Source organism: Embiotoca jacksoni, unplaced genomic scaffold (genome assembly GCF_022577435.1).
Source record: "Embiotoca jacksoni isolate LCO1_2020_lvr unplaced genomic scaffold, fEmbJac1.0.p SCAF_11, whole genome shotgun sequence".
In the NCBI taxonomy this organism is placed as follows: Eukaryota; Metazoa; Chordata; class Actinopteri; family Embiotocidae; genus Embiotoca; species Embiotoca jacksoni.
In genome coordinates, this window is record NW_027185241.1 from 2,898,137 (window position 1) to 2,920,722 (window position 22,586).

Sequence of the window (22,586 nt, forward strand, 5' to 3'; positions counted from 1 at the left end):
AATCTTAACACTGCACTTGACTCCCAAAGATGTGATCCCACCTTCACATATCCTCATTAGGAACCCTTTGCTGATCATTAGTGCCTTAAGTGCCTTTAATTGATAGTCATCTTTCACAGATGACTTTCCCATTATTTGCTGACTATCCCCTGCACTTGATAGCCTTACAATTCCCCACTCTGCCACCTTTCACCCCTGACGAGATTGCACGGTGATGCATTGGAATTTCACTTATCTTGTCTTGGAAATCGAAGCATCTTCTGCTCTGTACCTGGAAGGCCATTTATTTTACTATTCGAGATTCCTTTTTCCCAGAGGCATGTATTGGATCAACCAGTGATGGTGTGTATCATTTTGAAGGTGAGTCAAATTAGATGATATTAGGGGTTTTAGTCCCGTCAACAGAGCACCGCAAAGTGGGTAACAGATGGCATTAGGTAAGTGCCAGTCACAGCCCTCTTCACTTTTTTCTGTCTTTTAGTAGGCTCTCCCTGACCACAACCATCTATCACTTATTTTCTCTGCCATCATCTGTGGTTTCCTTTCATCCTCCAATCAATATCTGCCTCGTTTTTGTAGAAACTACATCATATGTCCCTTGTGTGGCTTTAAAACGTACTATCAGTCTTTCAGGGATCTTATGAACTTAAGAGGATGCAAAACACATAAATGCAACTGAACTCTCCATTAGAGAGCACTCAATATAAATGATTTGCTTTGATCGATGCAATGCAATCATCAACAGCCTCTCATATTCTGTGGACTCATTTCATAGCTCAAGCTCTATGGTGACATTTTAAGCACACCTGTAGTATATCCGTGCATGAGAGAGAGAATCCCAGAATAGATGCAGCTAAAAATGTTCCTTATTAAAAAAAAAAAAGATATGTGATTCCAGTACATTTATTATGACCTAACATTATTGCCAAAGACTCAAACTGATGTTTAGTCTATTTTAAGTGAGACATAAACAAATGTATTTGCTCCCAATGCATACAGGAGATGTTATTAACATTTTCCATCGCCGACATTTATGTATGAGGAACTAAGCTGCTACTCTGTGGAATCAGCACTTTGACAGAAAGACACTTATAAATATTTGAGTATGTATTCTTGATAAAAATAGATGTGAACATTTTTATTAATCACTATTTTGACTAAATCCAGAAGAAATATTTAAGATCATGTCAGTCCTACTGTTTTATCTGTTCACAAATGAATGAAAAGACATCAAGCAGCAGCTCTTCTTTTTCTACAGCAGCAGGAATTTGGCAGCTCGTGTCTGACCTCCAGGCATGCTAACAGGCTAACGATACACTAATGTGTCCCATTACGCCCGATTTGCCAGGAGGGGATTCTTTTGTTGAGCATCATGCTGCTGGTGGATTTCAGATGGTCACTGTATAATGATGCGCGCCTTTCTTCCTGGCTCATAAAAGATACAAGGAGTCGTCCTGCTGAGAGTCATTAGGAGGGCCATTTACACTGTGCCTTTCTTGTTCTCACACTTTTTTGTGGTCTTAGAAGAGATCCACAAGGCTACGCAGACATTATGGAAACGTGAGCCGCCACTTGGGCTAAAAGCAGTTTGAATAAAAGACTCCTTAACAGCTGCTCAGCTCTCGCAATTATGACAAAAATCACTAAATAAATATTTTAAGTATTTACACACAAAAAAAACCCCTCTAATTGTAGGCCTTGCGTTCGTAGGGTTTGCGTTCCCTGCTTGCATTTGAAGAGCATGAAACACAAATTAGCATGGTGTGATGCAAGCGAGTGGAGGAAATCACACACCAGTCTCTGCCTCTTCTCTCTGGCCTTTCTATTACCATTCCATCGACAAATTGAATCCAAGGCTGATTTGAATTGCACCACTGTATAACCTCTTATTTATTCATTGCTTTTCTCTCTCTTACATACTATTAAATCGTATAACTCTTTTTTTTTTTCTTTCTTTTTTTTTTTTTTAGAATAGCAGCCAACCCTAACTGTGAGCATCAGAGTGATTTTATGCTGCCCAGTGTGTGCTTCCTAGTGAAACAGTGAGAGGAAAATCTCCCACAGGGTTAACTTCATCGTTGGCATCTTGGACACTGTATTGTCATTTCCATCATACTGATCTATTTTGACCAAAATCCTGACAGCGGCTTTGCTACTTGCTTCTTGGCCTATATGAGCCTGTGGCTCTGGAATAGGCTTCCAGCATTATAATCCCAATTATAGGATTAGGTGATATAGATCAAATCTGTCAAATTCTATGTAATTTGATATCACATTAATTAAATGTATATATACGGGGGACAATACATATTCTGAAGAATCTATTGAGAAATTACCAACAGATAAAATGATCCAGAATGTCACTCTTATTCTGATCCAGTAAATCAAATACATGAAATCAAAGTACTTCATCACATTGATGCTAAAATTACACCAAACTATCAGAAAGCAGTCCAACTCATTCATTTGCAGAATTGTTTGATAGCTCGAGATATTAAAGGAACAGCTATTAAAGCATTCATTTATATTGTAGTTAGTATAACCAACAATGAAATGAATGTGCAATGAAAAGACATTATGGGCCAATACAAATCAAAACTGTATGAGTGCACAACTGCAGGGTTTTCAAAATGTTTTGTAGAGGAGGTATGAGGTGCTTCACTTGAAGCAAAAAACACTTCTGTTATCATTCTACAAGTTAATACCATAAGGGGGAAAGAGCAAAAGAGCTACTTCACACAGAAAATGCAATGTATATTTAAACTGAACAGTAAAACCACTATTTAAAAGGTAAAATATTATTTTTAATCACTTTCTTAGACAATTGATTTGGCCTAATTGTATTGTTTGATTACAGTATCAGAATTTGCAAGGGGTATGTTAAAGCTGAAATTTGATGTTAACTCTTTATCAGATAAGTTTGACTGTTGTTTAGGACATTATCTACTCATTAAACTGAAACAAGACGAGAGGTGTCACAGTCTCTGTGGTTTACCACTTTGGCAAAACATTCCCTTGGTCAAAACCATTTATGTTAATAATTCATTTTTTATCCTTGTAGTGTCAGCGAGTGCATTCAAATATCCTCCTACCATCAATCAGTGCATTAAAAACTATTCATTTAAAAGATGCTTTGAGGATGGAGTGGGAATTAGCATCAAGGTTAAAAAATAGACTGACTTGAACTAAGCTGCCAAAAGACGCTAGTAATTAAAATTTAATACCTTATTTGAAGATTCCTTTTGATTCTGTTGATCCAGAGTGCTGGTAAGCAGCCCTGTGCAGTCCTGCGCTGACGGGTAATTACTCCATTATGGTGATACATCTAAAATCTGTCCACTGTTTACTCTGTGCTTGCCCTCTCACATTATGCTGTCTGCTATGCTTGACAAGAAAATTATGAAAGAGGCTGGGCCAGGCTGCACTGAGGTGTAGCTATGTGTTTGTGTGTGAGAGTGTGTGTCGAGTGATGGCATTAAATGGGGCTGTGATATTTGCCACTACATAACCAATCAAGTTATTTTAATGGATGACTTGTCTCATACTCATCATTGCCTGATGTGATAGAATATAGCCCGGAAATCACAAATGTCTTATCTGAGTGTGCGTGTGCAAGAGAGGGGGGGGGGGAGTACTGGAGCGAACAAAGGGATGGGTAACCGTCATGGTTTCACTTCATGTAGAGTGGGCTTACAGTGTCATTTTTGGACAAGTTTCACTTCACATCAACACACTCTGTGATCAATGCTGATCATGAACTTGGTAAGAAATTTACAGACACCCTTTTTCAATTAAACACTGTCAAAGAGCATGACAACCATGAGGTGATATGAGGGGGAATGTAATGCATACCCCTTTGTTAATTAAGAAGAAAGCAGAGAGAGGAGCAGTGTCACTTTTATTTGAGCAAACTTTGCGCTGATTATATTTGGAGATACATTGACATCACTCTGGCAGAAATTTAATTGAAGGTCATTTCACAAAATATTGTGTTAGATGGAGATATATAGAGTGAACTAGTACATGTAATTGCACTTTAATGATACAAATGTTGAAGTGGTATTGTCTACACATTGCTGCAGTGGTAGAAGTAGTACTTTTTGGAATTTTTCTCTAGTTTTAGGGCTAGTTTTTTTTTTTTTTTTTTTTTTTTTTCCAGTTATTGGATCATTTGAACATTTGTTGAAAGGGCATGTGAGAAGTTTAGAGGGGAAAATCATAGTTTGGCAGAGCTGTTAATAACTTGGACATCTGAATGTGAGATGACAACAAGCTGCTTTTTGCGACATCAGAATACAGTACTTAGTGTACTTAGTTACTCTCAGGTATCAGGAGGTTCTAAACTGAAAGAGGCTGCAAGGGTTGGGAAGTTGGACTCCTTTTAGAGATGTTGAATTCCAACAAGTTAACAATGACTTTTTCCTCCTGAACCAAATTCAGTGTACAAAACAAATGGCTTCCATATTTTCCTCACCTAAAGTGTGCACAAATGTTCAGTACACAGTATCTCATATCTCTGAACAAGTTAATCACAAATGCCAACAGCAAAACGTATTGATTCCCACATTCCTTGTTGCTCTGGGGAGTTTACAAAATTTAAATATGTTCGGTGAAACACCAGGTAGGGCAGTACCGTATGTGCATCAACATTGATCTTTTGCATTGGAAGGGCCAAGGCCAGAATTCCCATCATCCCCATCAGGTGCTGCTGGCTGTTCAACATGCATGTGGCCTAATGCCTGGAGAAGAGGTCAGCCAAATGGGTTTGCAACCAGGAGGTCACCGATGTAGCCTCAAGAAGTCACAAGAACTACCAGCAAAATACCCATAAGCAAGTCAATTACCTAACACATGCTTCCTAGAACCGTTGTGTGATTTTAAAAAGAACACATTTTTTCCGTGTGTTTGTTCTAATGGCATGGCAAACACTGTTGAGAAACACAAATGTCACATCAGAAAGTCTTTGGAACAATTGATTAAAGATATCCCATGGAGGATTTGATCACTAGTGGTGCTATAGAGCAATATTTCAATTAGTCGATTTGGTCATTTTCTACTAACATAAGTGCGCCGACTTGAAGGGGAAATAATCCGAATGTGCGTTTAAACCAAAAAAGAAGTAGAAGGAGTAGAAGACATAAAACAAGAATAAAAGAAAATTTAACGACTGCTGGGTTAGTACACCAAAACTGTCCAGGCAAAGCTAATCTAATGTGATTGTAAATTAACCTTGTATGTCTAAGTGGGTTATGGGATGTCTTAATGTTTTGAATGCTTAATATTAATATGCCAATGCAAAATGTAAAGTGCTAGTAAACAGCAGGGAAGATGATCAAGACTGCTATAGTTAATACAAACGTGAATATACATTTTCAAGAACAATAACATGTACATAACTGTTTGTTTACAAGAAAACTGCTGGGGCTACCTCTAAACTGAAATCCAGCATACAGTATCTCAGACACCAAGCCTTTCAAAGCATTGTGTTGTTAATCTTTATTAATTAATCGTAAAACACCAACACTTTCCCTCACCTGCTTCTTTAAAAATCAGGATACATAAGCAGTCATTTTGTTTTAAACATTGCATCAGCTCTATTATTATAAGACCTCAAATTTGCGGTCACACCTAGATGCTCCAGTTAAGTGATCTGAGCACATAGCACTGACAGACTCTCTGTCAAGATACAGCTTTTGCTGAGAAAGAATACAGAATTACAGTATACGTATTCCCAAGCATGCTCACTGGCACCCAGCTACAGCTTGTCAACAAAATGACATACTGTACTTTGAACTGAGGTGTGTGTATCTGTCTACAGCAGTGACACATTACCGGGAAGGTGTGCAGCTTTGCGAGCTATTACATATTATTCAGCCCGTGAAGAAGGAATACATTGAGCGTTGACTCAGGAGTCATGTTTCACCTTCTTCAGTCAGTAAATGAAAAAGCTCACATAATTATTGGCCATGTTGAAAATACATCATTCAAGAATCAGGGTTGGATATTCGATTTTAGTGATCAAATTAATCAAAAGCGCCAAACAATGCTTGCAAGCTCAGCAACACCTCTTACCGTGCTGATCAGTTTCAGTTTATACTGATTTTGGATTTTTAGAGACTTTTATCCCACCCAAAAAAATAACCCAATGCAAGCAGCTTATTACATCCCACAGTTTTTGTGCCTAAACCTAACCAGGGCGGCTAATTTAGGAAACACTTCTGTGCATTATATTTGATGGTGAACAAACAACTTACATGATTGTATTGGTTAGAAGTCTTGTTGGATTTGATTTGATTATATTTGAGAAGAAAGTATACCCCGTTGAAAGCAAAAACTTTACAATTTCAAGAAGACTATTTGACACAAATACAGTTTTTGTGATCCTTCTGTTATATCTAGACCTAATGTATACTAATACCCATCAACAAGGAGGCAACATTTCAAGAGGAAGCAGACTCACTATTTTTAATCTGACCACTCCGAGCTATAATGAGGTCTGATGCAGTTACGTTTATACTAATGCAAATTCCTCCTGTCGCAGCTAATTGTAGTATTAATCACATACTGCTTTCAGTTTTCAGTACATATGAAATAGATAATTATCGGAAGAACGGTATAAACAGTAACACCCACAGTGAGCTAATTTATTAAGGTGCATGTAACAGGCACTTCCTGCAGTTTTTGAGCAAACATAAAACTTCCACTATGATACCAAGACAAGAGTATAAGAGTGGTTTGGTCAACACATCACAATGTGTGGGACTTAAAGTTTACCCTTAATTTGATTTATCTGTAATAGTAAACACACTTAAAGTCAGCTTTCGCCTCTTCACCATGCTCCAAACACCTTGACATGTTTCTGATTCTATGAGGAGAGTAATCCTCACAATGCCCTGTGAATAATCCAGAATAGAAGCTGTATAAGCGATTCTGAGTTTATGCAGCATGACTTACAAAGTTTTAGTTGTCAAAAGGTTTTCATCAGAAGCATCAGAAACCCTGAACTCACAAAATGTGTGCTCTGATACTTTTACTGTGAATTAAATAGCACACAAAATGTTCAAATTAATTGTTAAAAGGAAGCTTTGAAAAGGGCAACAAAATCAGAAGAAAACTGGTAAATTGATGCCGATACATCATTGTCATGACCCAAATTATTAGACTATTTCAAGAAAAATAGAATATGTTCAGCTTCCACAGTCACTTTGGGCAAAGATGCCATATAATCCCTTACTGTATCATCATTATCTTTCTGTTGTACACTCAGGCAGTTAGAAAGACAGATGCCCAAGTAGAGGTGATATAAACCAACATGTCATTTTTACTCCAGTTAAAGTACTCTTTGGGGACCCTAGACAAAGCTGATATTTTCTCTGAGGCCTTTGGTGCATGGCAAACACCTTGACTCATTTTTTAACTGAACAAATGTGTTATGTTATGATGAGCCACTCATCTTTTACAGCCCTCTGCTTCTTATATAAATGCTTGTGTTGAATATGATGGTGGATTTACTTTTCAATACAAGTCTCACCCGCCACTGTAACATCTATCACCCTATACAAGGCTATTTTATTAAAGAGCGGTAACAGTACAAGGAAAAATAAAATCGTGTCATCCTCCAAGTTGAGTAAATGTGCAGCAGGTGAAATCGCTGAAACTGTAATGGGTGAATAAAGCTAATGTGCCAATGCAGATAGAAGATTACAAAAAGGCAGAAGAGCAAGAACAAGTTAGTATAGAAGTGAGCATTGAAGACCGTGGTTGTACTTTTTGCATGAGGGAAATAAGGAATATAAAGGGACGAAAACAGGCTAAACAACACTAGTGACTGATTTTACTCAAAGCTTAACAACAGTAAAAAAAAGCCTATTGGTGGCTAAAAAGTCCAGACATGAATAAGCCTGTGGCCACAGTCACCACATCTTTGGTAGACAATAAGATACAAACTGGCATGCACTTAAATGCAATTGCACACATCACAAACAGTGGGACAGTTATTCTACAAAAACATTTTAAGTCTTACCGCATAGCCGCTGTTTGTCTTGAACATAGGCAATAGCTTCTAGGAGCCAAAACAGCAGAAACATGTCATTTTATGTCCCTTGGTTGAGTGAAAAGCAGCTGCTGGGTTGAGTGACTGGAGGTCATCCCGGCTCTCTGGTGAGTGTAAAAACGTTACAGTTATATGCGGACGTAGAAGTCCTGCTGGGCCTGTCACCAGCGGCAAGATGAGGCATCTAAGAGCAAGACTGGAGTCCCGGAAATGTCTGATGCATGCAATGCAAAGTTGCTCTGTTATGTGGAGCCAAGAAACAAATGACAAGTCCAGTCTTTTGGATCAGAAGTGAAAATAGGCTGTGAGTCAACAGGCCATTGATGGTACTGGGACTAAACACCTCAGGGGGAAAAATTTCCCCTTGGGGATTAATAAAGTAACTACCTAACCTAACCTAACCTCACTGTATTCCTGGATTGTGGGCTTCCTGATGAGAACTCAGATGGTCTAGGTTGACAGTGAAATATATAGATTGTGTCGTTGCCCCTGCTGCATTATTAGTACATACAAGGAATTTGTGGCCAGGATAAACTCCAATACCAGTTTCAAGTTGACAAAATATCAGAATTTTTTTTTTAGGCAGGTTTGAAAGAGATGAGTAACACGTTAATACTTCTTACTGTATGCCACTAAAATCAAGAAGCTGGTAGTGGAATTTAGGAGCAAGTAGCACAAGAACCATACAGCCCAAATAATCACACACTTCTGGAGAAAGTTTGCACCTCCTGCCCCTGCCTGGGCCGCCACACACTGTGAATCTGAAATGGTCCACAACAGAGACCTAAAGATCTTCCACTATGGTGCTGTAGAAAGCATCATAACTGGGGGCATCACTGTGCGGAAACTGCTCTGCCGAGGACCGTGTAGAGTGTTTTGCTCAGCCTTGCGAAGCGCACCATTGGATCTACACCTTCTACTCTGCAGAACCAGAGCTAGTGGGATTATAAAGGATCCTCTCCACCCCAGCAACAAACTATTTCTGCTTCTACACTCTGGCAAACCCTTCTGTAGCCACAAGTGTAACGAAGAGTAAGCTTCTTCCCTCTGCCCTGCACATTTGCATACTTGCTTTTGAGTTTTTACACAATTTTGGAGCTTAGTTTGCTTTAAAACTGACAAGTGCTTTTAGATTTTTATATATATATATATATATATACATTTAATTTTTCATGATAAATTTGTATCCGTAAATATTCCCCCATTTAAATTTTTCATCCACACTGGTAGCAAGTTTGTGATTTAGAACCCTCAAACATTACACAAACACATTTTAGGTACCAACCCATAATTGTGCAATGCAGGGTCCAAAGAGTTGCCTGAAACTGATTCTGGCCAGGGATTTACAACTTAATCCAGTGAAGTAGGCATAATTCTCAACTTTAAGAAATTCCAGTGTCACCTGAGGCTAATGCCAGGACATAAAAATAATGAATGCAGTCTATGATTTGATGAGTCCCACACCTCGGGCAGTTCACTCACATAAGCTATATGAATCAATAACCCGGGTCAGAGCCCTCAGAGCTCTCTGTTCTGACTGCTTTAACTTTCAATCATGTCTACCAACTCAATGATTATAAATGCCACGATGGCAATTCTTTTTCAATTGCCTTACTAAAAAAGACATTACACCAGGCCCATTTGCAGTCGCTGGTGTTGGCAGACAGTGACATGGAGCTAGAAGAAGCACTGCTTGACATAAGTGTTGGCCCACTTTTCTGCAGCTGACAATTCTATTCAACCTTCCATCCATACAATTTAATATGCACTATTGTGACACAGCCTTCCTTTTAGCAGCATCGATGTTGGACCTTTTTATTTTCCGTTCATTGGTTGTTGTGACCGAGAGATCAGGCCTCAGAGAGATGGCACGTTTGTTCTCTACTTTAATCTGCACAGTGAATGCCTCAAAGAGCATTACCATGTTGTCATCTGTTAGTAACTCAGATACACTTTTTTATGACATATCTCTTTCACGTGGAGACATTTCAAGTGTGCACACTCTGAAAAGCAACAGGAAAAGTCAAGAATCATGCGGCCTACATGAAGATGAGATGTTAACACACTGGACAGTAAAGCACAGAGTGGGACAATTATGAAGCACCTTGCAATCAAGGGGGTCCCTAACAGGCTGCGCAGGGTCTGATGAGCCAGTGTGTCACTCCGGAGCTCCAGGGCTCCAGAGCTAATCAACCACCAAGGAGGGGCTTGAAGGGCGCCATCACTCAAGCCCTCCAACACCACACCGGGAGGAAGGCAATCACCGGCCCATTTCCATGTGCTGTTATTCCCACCCCCAACCTTCGACTCTCAAATCAAGAGGCACAGATGACCAGGGAAGCACTGGGTGGAAGCAAAGGTGGCTGGTGGGTGCAATCAAATGAAGTGTTAAAAAAGAGAGAGATGAAAGAAAAGAAAGAAAAAAAAACAACTCTGGTTCTGCAAATCGTTTGTTCAAGCCATTTAATGTCTTTAAATAATCATAAATGGATTGGAAACATGAGGGGAACAGATTGAATAGGGTTGGATTGCTTTCCAACCAGCAGCTCATAAGATCCTGGTGATTGGGCTTGCAAATTGAAATGCAAGTCTTGTAATACAGTGTGTTGAGGAGGCAGAAGGTGTGTGGGTCAGAAAGGTGAGAGAAGGGAGTTCTCATTTTACTGCTGGCAAGGGATTAACACAATGAGCATATGTTAGCAGGGTCACATTTTCTGTCTGGTAAGAAAAGAGGAAGAGCAATGAATGGGACTTAAACAAAGGCTTTTCTTTTCCCCTTTTAACAGAACATGACTTCAATGGTTCTTTCTTTTCAAAAGGACAGGAAGATGGGGAATAGAGGAAGAAGACAAGAAAAGGGGAATAGGGGGCTCCCTTTCTATCACCATAATGTGAAACAAAAATGAATTAATAAATGGAAAAATGTCTGACAGCCCAGAAGTCTGATAGCGCTTATACTTCTCAAATTCACCAAGGCACATAATTGGAGGTAATGTCTTCTTCTGTCCGCTGTTTTAAGTTTGACTGTGGCTTGAGAGGCTCTGTATATTAATAGGCTCCAATCAGAAAAGCACACACAGACACACCAGGCTCATCCTGTCATCTTGTACTGTCCTCAGATGGCAGAATATTGACAAAGAATGTGAGGTCTCTGAACTGTCTTTGCTCAAGCTAGACTATTACAGACTGGAATCCAGATCACAAAGCCTGCTGATGGTCCCAGAGCCGCTGATGGAGGAAGGAAAAAAGGATGAAATTTCTCTCATTTTTAAGTACCATTGCCTTTTTGTAAAATCTCAGATTTTCTTCCATGCTGGGTACAAGGAAGAGACATTTCAAAATCGTTGTGCTGGCACAAAACAGTTGTCTATTGACTAACAAGGTTAATGATATGAATAGTATCATCTGACCTATGAAACTAAATTGTGGCAGCAGTGTGGTATTTGTATTCAACATAAAAAAAATAAAAAAATTAAAAAAAAATTCTTCTGACTGATTTGTCAATTCAATCATGCATCGTGCAATCATTTCCTTTCCTTTAAATTCCTTCATTAAGAGATTTCTTTTTTGCATATATCGTGTATGTTAGCCTGTGTTCTCCATACAGAATCAGTGGTCCTAACCACATTTGAAGTAATTACCACTCTGGCAGACCGATCCATATGTGAACAGTGCAGAGAGAGGCCGAGCAGGGCATTAACTGAGCATTAATTCTGTGATGCCAGCATGATGCCAATTATTTTTAATGTGGTCGGTGTTCGGATATTTCAAAATTTCTCCAACTAACAATGAAAGTAACCGAAGCTCACTGGTGTAAATGGAAAGTAAACTCAAGAAGCCTGGAGGAGCATTTTGTTTTTTTCCAACAAAAATAAAAGAGAATTTGTGGGTGGTCCTAATTGGACAGGAATTAAAATTAGCATGAAATACTTAGTGTATGAATATAAGACAGATAAATGTAGCTATACGTGTCCTTATTTACCTCCATCACTCCTACTTCCCTACAATGTGTGACATTTCTGATAGACCTTTCAAAACATTCATAATATTGACATTTCTAAATGGTGCCACCCTCTAAATGTTTTCAATAGATTTGTTAATCCAGACGTGTAATCACAGCAAAGAGCTCGGTTATTCTTTTTCTTGTTCTGAGTCACAAAAGACTGTTTTACATTTTGGTGTGTTGGCCACTTGTGGTCTGAAATTACATTTAGCATTTGTTACAAGGACGCACCTCTGAGGTTTTTCAGTTTACCGATGCAGTTGTTAAATGTCAAAAACACTGTAACCAGAAACTGTAAATTTGTTTCAAACATCCCAGATGATATCAAAAGCTAATGTTTTATGGCATTTCAGACTACAACCACAGGTGAAAACGACATGCATTGTTTGCTTCCATAATGAAAATAATCATCCTAATACACTGCAGATGCCTCATTAAATTTGCATATGATTATTGCAGCATCACTTTAATTGATCCTTTTCATCAAATTAGATAATACTTTCTGATTGCAGAATATTTTGGCGCAGGCAAATTTCACTGTATTATGTTCAGTCTTAGTGAAATGCAATTTAGAGCATAGCTCAGTTTCCCTGCTTTTGTTCAGAAATTAGCCAGCTTTCACTCCTTTTTTTATTTTTCTGAAAAAGTAAAAATGTAACTCTGAGGTGAAGAGTTTGAAAAAGAGGGGACATTAAGGAGCTGTATTTTCTTAGTGAATACTAAGAAGGGAAAGAAAAAAAGGTGGTGGCAGATCTCATTTCTCAATGTCGGGAAACTGTAATTGAAACATTACATGTAAAACTGTGAGCACAAAAAAGACACTAAATATTAAAATGTATGGTTAAAGACATTAAAATAATGGCCTGTGAGCGTTTCCCTAATTATAAGAAAACAATTAACCGTTTAAACCAATTCAACTGAATTAAAATTGACAGTAGGTGCAGCGACAATGTAAAATCTAGCAACAACATTCAAGACTGAACACTAAGGGAAGTAAAAATGATTGAGGCTAGAAACAGAAGCACTTGAGACTGGAAAACATAATTTAGGAACAATCAGAGTCCTAATTCTTCATTAACTCTCTGTGATAGAGAATTGATTTGAACAAAAAACCTGCTGCTTAATCACAAGCTATAATATCCACTAATCAATCTAGTTCACCAACTAAATGGTTACTATGACAGCCATTTGTACTTCACAAACCCCATCTGAAAGGGTGAATAAAAAAAATGCAGGACAGCCAGTCACTAGCTTTTCTGGCTTTACATTAAAGGCTCTAATTCATACAAGCATCCCTAATGGCTTTACTAAAATGTACTGCCAGCCTCTAACCGCCTACAGTCTCTGCTCCTCTACCTCCCATCCCTGTCTATGATAATCTCTGTCTTGTTCCATATATCTGAAGGTGGTCACATGCAGACAAGCTGTCTTCAGATGAGTCACGGGGGAACATTTTGCGGTTAACCACACTGCTCTCCGGGGGCAACCTGGACAGAAGAACCACAACTGGTAAAACACTCACTGAGGCGGAGGACAGACCATCCCAGACTGTCTCGCCTGCGCGAATGCTGAGTGGTATCTTCTGGGTATTGGCTGTGTTAACAAAATTGACATTGGCTTCCAACCTCCTGGCTATCCATCAGTGGAGGGATGAGCACAGGGGCTAGAGAGGTAACCCCCAAGTCTTATGCACTTCCTGCGGTAGTCCTTGCATTTGTTACTGCCGGCATGAAAAGGAATGATACAAAAGAAAGATGTGAGGCAGAATGTGGAGGAAAAGGATCTCTGTTTCCCCCTTGATATTTTTGGTGATAGCCATTTATTTGTAGTGTTTTTGGCCTGAAGAGGTTTGTCTTATCTGTTCCTTCTCTTTCTCTCTGGGGGGGGGGAAATAGAGGGTGAGTCTTCTCTAGCCTGCTCTCTCACAGTTGATTAGTAACTCCTGCTCTACCCCTACGCTCCAGGGATTCTATGCCAGCTCCCCTTATACATCCCCTTGTCGTGCACACACTCACACTTCCCCTCCTTCTCTCACTACCTCCCCCTCCTAAACAGGCATTCATGCACACACATCTCCCTACAGTCATGGAACAGCAATATGAGGGAATCACACAACCAAGACCTGACATTTTCAGTGCACCTACAACAATGAGAGCTTGATTAAAAGGGCAGAATGAAACAGTGTCACCCTCCATTCATTGTCCTTAGCCCGAGTTAAATAGGATTTAAACCTGTGCACTGCGGCTGATACCTCCACTGTCAAATTCTGATTGCTTTAAAGCAGCGAGAAGAAAAGGTCTTGTTACTGCAATGCAAGTACGTAACTGTATGTAACTGAGGGGTCAGGGGTGACCAAGTTTACACATTGCGCATGGGAATAGATAAGGATGTCGCTTACGCATGGAGGGAAAGCCAAGCTAATACTGCTTCGGTGAATGCGATAGCTTTTGAAAGGCACAGGGAATTTTATCTGGCTTGGGGCAACACACAAAAGGAGCCAGCATTGCAACGTGGCGAGTTTTAAAATTGGGATCAAAAGGTTCAGGCTAATTAACCAGCTAAATAAGAGTCCCTTAGCTTCATCTATGTAACCACCCTCGTTCTTTCTCTCTTTCTCTCTGTCTCTTTTTGCTGCAGTACTTTGTGCACTTATGATGTGTGTGTGTCTGTGTGTGTGTGTGTGTGTGTGTGTGTGTGTGTGTGTGTGCGTGTGCGTGTGTGCATGTGTGCATGTGTGCATGTGGTTTGCCAGCATATATACAGTGTGTCTGGAAAAGTGAAGACAAATTGCTCCCCATGCTGAAATGTAAAAAAATAATCACCAAATTACCTCCAACAAGATCATTCTAATTAACTATGTTATATTGCTAGCATGACCCTGAAAGTGATATGCCCTGTGATCAAGCTTTCTTTTCAAACTGTTTTGATGTTATTCGACTTTTCCTGCAGAGCCCCAAGGAGAGCTGAGATGGGAGAGTCAAATGGAAAGGACAAGGGCACATAATAAAGACAAATGGCTAGAGCATGAAATTTGATTCATTGCCTTCGTACAGAAACATTCACAGGGAAATGGCCAACATTGACATGCCATGAATTTCAAAATACTGTCAGATCCAAAAAGCACCCGTCCTGCTATAATGACATTGAGTCCCTCAGGACCCCGCGGGTGGGGGCTCAGGCAAATTGGACCAAATCAATCAGGTTGTTGTTTTTGATGGACAGCTCTACGTTGAGATATGTGAAGATGTTTAAAGGGTTGTTTCACCCAAATTACCAGGAAAAAAAATACAGTTTTAAGCTATTTCCTGACTGATTTTTGCTCAGGCACTTAATGTGGTTTTATTGCTTTGAGACCTGTGTACTGTTTGTTTTTTGGAACTGATTTCAAGATTCTTCATGATGTCTTTAATTGAGTCCATGGCCATGAGGCAAAACAAAAAATGCTCTCTCTGATTGTTGCATAAAGCCATCTCTACAATTCAGTCAAAAAAAACTAGAGGCTAGCTTTCAGTTGCTACCATTACAATTAGATTGATATTCTTCTGCCTTATCATTCCCCAGTTTAATCTTTTCTTTTTGTGTTCTGATGTTTGTGTTCAGTAAATTCTCAGCTTTATCATCTTACCCCGTTTTCATATCTAATGCAGTGAAGCAATTTGCTCACATAATGATTCAGAATGTTCTTTAGCAACGTTGTTGAAACATTTACTGGCAATGTGTCTTGAAGCAATGTTATGGTTAATCTGCATAATCCATAGATGTTACTATTACATCTGAACTACATTGTACTTGAAACTTTAAAACTGTGACAGTGTGCTGTGTGGATTATCCCTAATGCAAAAAGTGTGGAATGTTTTGTTGTTGTTGTCCAAATTCTACTCACAATGATTCATAGGGAAGCAGAAATTGCAGAGTGGATACCTGAGAACCCAAGCATGTAAAAACCAAAACTATCGGCATGCATTATTGTACTGAAGAAAAATATGATGTTTTTTTGGGGGGGTAATATGGCTGAACTGACCATTTAAAGCATCTGTTTCAACCGCAAAGTTTAAAAAAAAAAATGAAATATTGTCTGCAAAATAACATCTAACAACAGCAAAGTGATTACCTCACTTTTTGAATGAAAACGATGAAATCTATAGCCATAAGGAACTCACCACTTTATTCATATCAATAGGCAAAAGCATATGCTTGCAGCAGACCTTTCACTGTGGAGCCCCCACTTTGTAGTACGATATGAAAACACCATCTGGTGTGCGAGCAGCGGCTAGGCTAAGCTAGTTGGGGCGCGATAGGGCCCTGCTGTGTCACAGGATTATTTTACTGGTTGGTAGATCCGCTCTATTAGCCCCTAGTGGCTTGGATTATTGGATGATCATTACTATGTGTGACTGAACATAGAGCTAAGTACCTGCACTTCCTTGACACAGGTGAGTCTTGTTAATGTTAGTTATCGGACACATTAGGAGCATGATGTATTTACGGCGCCGTGTCTTGGATTTACACACACTTTTTATTTAATATATCCCGACTTGGACTCACACTGTATGTTTAATACATGTTGACTGTCTCCTGACTTAATTTATGAGCAGGGTCTGCGCTTCAGGAAAGACAGATTACGGCACGCCCGGAGCACATAGTTGTTTGTGGAAATAGAATGTTCCTTTCTTCTGCGTCTAAAGAGGATCACAGATGAGTAGAGAAGATGGCACATTCAGAGACGTGTCCTCCGCTCAACAAAACGAACATCTGCCGTTTCTCATCAGCGAGATTGAAGCTAATGATGAGCCACGAGTGTGTTGACAGAGAGAATGGAATTGGATTGTGTACAAGAGGCCCAGCGAGACCAGACATATGTTTTAGAAAACGTTGTGGATGCAGTATCAGTTTATTGTGTGTGTGTGTGTGTGTGTGTGTGTGTGTGTGTGTGTGTGTGTGTGTGTGTGTGTGTGTGTGTGTGTGTGTGTGTGTGTGCGTGCGTGTGCGTGTGTGTGTGTGTCTGACAGAGTGAAAGAGCTAAGATACAGATGCTTGCGAGTTGAAGAGGCAGAAAATAGGCCTCTGCTATTTCTTTTGCAGTTCGTTTATCCAGCCATGTTTATGCAAGTGGATGAAGGGGAGTATGTTAGTGCAGGTAAAACAACCGTTGTATTCCTCCCATTTCAATCCCTGCTTTCACTAACAGATAATGGTTACACATCAAAGAAGCTTCTCTCTGTATCCAATTCTTCTGTGACCTCTACAAGCCTTTGTTCATATTCACCACAACAACTCCCCGGCCCCAAGCCTCCGCCAGCAGCCTTCTCCCTGCTTCCTCTCTCTCTCTCTCTCTTTCTGTCTAGGGAGACATTAAATTTAGATGACAATGAAATATTCATTTCCACTCAGCAACTGATGGCCATCTTAATCTGATAGAACTTTTGATGCGATGTCTCCTCATTGTTCTTTTCCATCAACAAACACTTTTTTTTAATGCCTTCCCCTTCCCACTCTTCTCACCCAACCATACCATCCTCCCTTTGGGTAATTCTCAATACACGCGCCCCTTCGGATTTGACTTTGTTAAAAGTAGAATTGCAAAGCACCATTACAGCTTTTTGCGGTCTCTTGAAATATCTCTGAGTCATTTCAGATGAGACATTTGCTCAAACCCCGGTGAGCAGGATCTCAGGGAGCATGCAAGTGGAGAGTGCACTCTCTATTGCTCGCCAGAAGAGTTAATCACATGAAAACTTCTCAGTCTCTCTTCGCTGCTGGTGGGGGGATGAGGACAAGCCACTGATGTGTCTTTGTGTTTGGAGGCTTCAACCAACAGCGCTGACCACAAACCTGATTTATCCCACTGGAACTTGTGAGTGGTCAAATAGCATACAGCTTCAAGGGCCCAACATTTGTCAGCTTACATTTAATGTTGGTTCTGTTTTACACACAATAATTAAATCTGGAGTGCTGCCTGCCTGAAGAATTTTCAGGGAAGCTAAATGAAAAATGCATGTGACCAGGTGTGTACAGGCAAAGCGAGTAGCTGAGGAAATGAAATCAACATTAAATCATGAGGGAGATTGATTAACTGGCACTGATTAAGTGCTTTAAGTATTAGGTAGATAAAGTAATTGATTATTCAATAAATCCCTGTCAGGCAGTGAATAACCTCACTGAGAGAGAAAAGAGACAACAAATGATAAATTAGTTTCATCAATACACAGATGAATTAAACAACCTATAATAATCTGTCATTACTTCAGGCTTTGATGATACATTTATTATTATACAGGTATGCTATGAATATATTTTCATCTGAACAAATCTCCAACATGGGCAACCCGTGTGGAGAAGAAAGCAATGTATAAATTACAATAATATATAAAGTATAAAATGCAATAATAAATTGCAGACAGTACGCCGCTCACTGGTGTTACAGAATAAAGCAGAAAAAGCAACCATTATATTTCATGAAATCATTGGTGTACTCCTTTAATGTGTGTCTTTTTTCCACATTGGCAAAAATAAAAATTACATACAGACATCTTGAGAGAGAAAAAAAAATCACATTCTTGAGCACTTTTGTCTATTTTATGAAAAAAAAAAAAAAAAAAAAAAAAAAAACATTATATCAACAGAAATGGTTCCTTTGAGATGAGAGGTTGCAAAACATGTCAGGAAAAGAGAAAATAATTATGAAAGGCAGGCAGAGGGAGACGAAAGTGATGCACAGCATGTAAGAGGACAAATACAGGAGGTGTAGTCTGTTATTCCCTCCAACAAATAGAAGCTGCTGAATGAGACGGAGCCACCATCTGGCCTCAACTCAGAGCAATGCACTGTAAAAGCACTAAAATCAATGGCAACAACTCTACCTTGGATACCCACCATTACCCAGATGGTGTACTTGGAGAACTGCAGGCCACCTAACCAAGCGCAGACACAGCACAGACAGAGAGCACCGCGCAAATACCACCGCCCACCTCGATGAATTTCACTGGTTCACTTGTGTTGGTAACCAGTGCTGAAGAGCGACATTAGCCACCATGCACTGACTACAAGAGAGCCCTCTGTTGGTTTTAGCAGGGGGGCTGTGACACAGAGCACCGGCACAGACTTCCACACCAAATACGAAAAAACACGAAACGGTGAAGGTCCAAATACACACCCACTCCAAAAAGCACTCACCCCTTGAACGAATCAGCAGACTGTGAGTACGAACAGAAAACTACAGTGTGTTTGCAATAATTTACACACGTTGTATATTTCCTACACACCCTCAATGAAATAATGTAAAGACTATTTCATCAAATATTAGTATGTGTATTATGTTATTGTCACACAGGCAGATTTTTTTTAAAAAGGTGGACAAAATAAAATGAATAAACACATGGCCGTTATACGCAAACATATGAAGACGTGGGCCTTTTGAATTGTTTGTTCTTTTGGCGTTGAGGTAAATTCAGCAACCTTCGCTTACATGTCCCTCATCTCGGCTTGTCAAAATACAATCTCGGGAACACAAAAAAAAAAAAACTGCTCCTGAACCGCGAGCAATGATAGATTCTATAAAAAGCAACAGTGCGAGTGCAGCACATTTCAGGGTAAATTTGTCTCAGCACTTTGACATTTTTAAAAACAAAGCCTGTCAAGTCTATTTCAGGTCTTTATTTGAGTTGCTGCAACAGTAAAAAAAAAAAAAAAAAAAAAAAAACATTATAAGGGAAAAAATGGCCCTTTGACCAAACAATTTCAGTTGAGATCAGTCGACAGCGAGCTTTAGAATTTATGCAGTTTTTAAGACCACCGAAGCCTATATACAGCGATGTCAAAAGTCATGGCTCTTCAGAGAGCAGCAGTCAATCATTGATACATGCTGGGCCTGCCTGATGGCTGCATATGACGCTCAGTAGTAAACATTATTCCATACATCTTACAATTTATGCTTTGTGTTTTTATTGGCTTAAATTATATGCTTTTATTAAATACAGAGGAAGTCAACAGCGGTCACTCAAGGTTACTGTGCAGTAAAATGTAGCCACACTTCATCTTGTTAGAGTCTAATAAGTTTAATTCAAATGAATGTAGATTTTCTGGGACCACCCACATACCTTGCCAGGAATTGTGAATTACAAACTCAGAGTGGGATGTTGATTTGCAGATATGTCATACAAAGAGGCAACTGATTTGGACAGGCCATTTGCAGCTGTTAGAGTACAGGATATGAAATATGCAATTTTGTAACATTCGTCCCACTTTCACTCATCATTTACATCGGGAAGACAAAAAGCTCCATGCTATTAAGATGCTTTCACTCTCTGCCTTTACTCCGGCTGTTGTAGTGGTATGTAAATGTGGGCCAATGCCATTTTGAGTAATTGTCCTGCATGGCACTCCGCCAAATGTCAAAAACGATTTGCCTCGTGACAAAAAAAAACGTATTGATCTTCATTCTGATCCTGTCTCTTGGCCGTGCAAAATGTTTCATCGCCTCGCCAGCCTCCAAATGACAATTCCCACATTGTTCCTCTGTGAGTGATTAGAAAAAGACAAAGGCAGCACAAAACTGGCTTCTTCTCTTTGGCTCTCTCACAGCATACATACAAAAGTAACAAAGGTCTAACTGCACAGGGAAAGTCTGACCAACTGAGCTGTTTTTGTAAACTGGGATTATCTTGTCTGATAAATAAAAACTTTACTTATCCCCCTTGTGTAAATTAAAACATTTTTAAACTTTGGATGGAGCTGCTTTCTGGCTTCAAATCTGTGTTTTTTTTTGTTGTTTTTTTTGTTTTTTTAATTTAACACACTGTGCTTAAAAACTACTCCCAGAAGGCAGGGCAAGGAGCCTGAATTTCGCTGGTGACTCAACATAGTGCCTGTAGAAAATGAAACAGACAAAGCAGAGTCCATAGAGGTCACACTAACCCACATTACTCCATTGCATGGTCTCTAAGTGGAGAAGGCATCCTCAGTTTTATGTAATGGCGTGCTATAATGCACCATTCTCCTGTTGCTCACTGGAAACCCCTGGTTTAAATAAAAACGAAAATTCACACCAGACACGACTGAAACGAACGGTAATGAAAGAGACTGCCCATTACACCACAACAAAAGTGCTGCCGCCGTAAAAACACAGATGAAGACTCGCGCTGAATAGGGAGCAACTTTCAAGGTTACAATACAAACGTGTGTGTGTGTGTGTAGATGTAAATGTGGACAACTTACCTATTCGAATAACATGAGGCATCCCGTAAGTGTATTGAATCCAAAAGAGACATACAATCAGCGATGTCCAGTATTCCCAAATCGCATTCCGGGGAGACTGCCAAGTATTTCGCATGGTTGTAAAGTCGCGGGATCCACTTTTTAAAATTCCAAAGACGATTTAGAATTGCTCATCAAAACTGAATTCGACGGAGCATATATGGATTTTGATGTCTGCAACAAATCTGCGCTCATTGTACTTGGTGCAACATTTTCCCAGGGTTTCTTTTTTTTCTGTTTCTCACAAGTCTGAGAGCGACTCAATCGGGATGAAGCCCCTCAGTCCCTCACAGGCGGATCAGTGAAACACCTGCGAACGCAGGCTGCTACAATTAGCCTGCAGGAGTCTTTGTATCCCCTCCTGCCGACGATGCTATCTGTCTACTGGCAAGTACCACGGCAACAGCCGAGCCGGACTCCTGCACCGCTGTTGAAAAGGAGAACTGCGCCTGCGGAACTTTGGGTCGCCTCGAACAATTCTGTCGTCCGAGAGACGAACAAAGAAAAAACGTTACACGATCAGTGCTGTGGAATTACAACACACTTCAGAGATTCAGAAATGCTTATTGCAGTTTAATCACTCCAGTCCTTCATTCCACTTTTGATCACAGCTCTGAACCCAGTGAAGAAAAACGCGCTCTGCGACGCTCCTCCAGTTGCGCACGGTGGTGATTCCACGAGGCTGGTTATTTAGGAAAGTCCGAATCCGCTCCAAAGGATCTCTGTTACACAGTGTTCATTTTACAAATCTCCCAGGTTGAGCTGAATGGAAAGGTAGTGCAGAGAGCTGTGCATATGCGTGCGTCTGACGACCCTCCTTCCACGGTGCCACTAGAGGCACGCGTCGTTACGCATAGTTGTCAACTGTGTCCAAGAAGTGTTTTATGGAGGTGAGAGGGATCCGAATAACCACCCGGTTCTCTACTTTTCCAAATGTTCTATACACTTGCATTATGAGCAATTCATTTATTCACAGTTTTATCATGAGATTTGGAGTTTGTTTTATTGTGTTATTGGGAATGTCAGGGATGCTGTTTTCATTATTTTCTGGAACCGACATAGAAATTGCATTATATTCCTTTGCTTCGAGCAAAAAAGAAGGACCCCCCCCCCCCCTCTCTCTCTCTCTCTCTCCAATTGTCTTCAGTACTGTAAATGGGATGAATTATTTGCATGAGGGAAATAAGTGTCAGCTGAGGGTTGGGCCATTGACAAAGCCGCCTTCTTATCGCTGCTATTTGGGACATTCTGTCTATGTCAGAGTACATTAATCCCCTG

General features: G+C 39.9%; 1 protein-coding gene across 1 annotated transcript in view; it reads right to left on the reverse strand.

Moving 5' to 3' along the window:
* The window catches only part of grik3 (glutamate ionotropic receptor kainate type subunit 3), an 86,309-nt gene extending 64,194 nt beyond the window's left edge, over window positions 1-22,115 (reverse strand). The window contains exon 1 of the mRNA XM_069142130.1: window positions 21,270-22,115. Within this exon, the coding sequence (XP_068998231.1) occupies window positions 21,270-21,384 (115 nt within the window). The 5' untranslated portion in view covers window positions 21,385-22,115. The remainder of the gene's footprint in view (window positions 1-21,269) is intronic.
* Window positions 22,116-22,586: the final 471 nt, after the last annotated feature.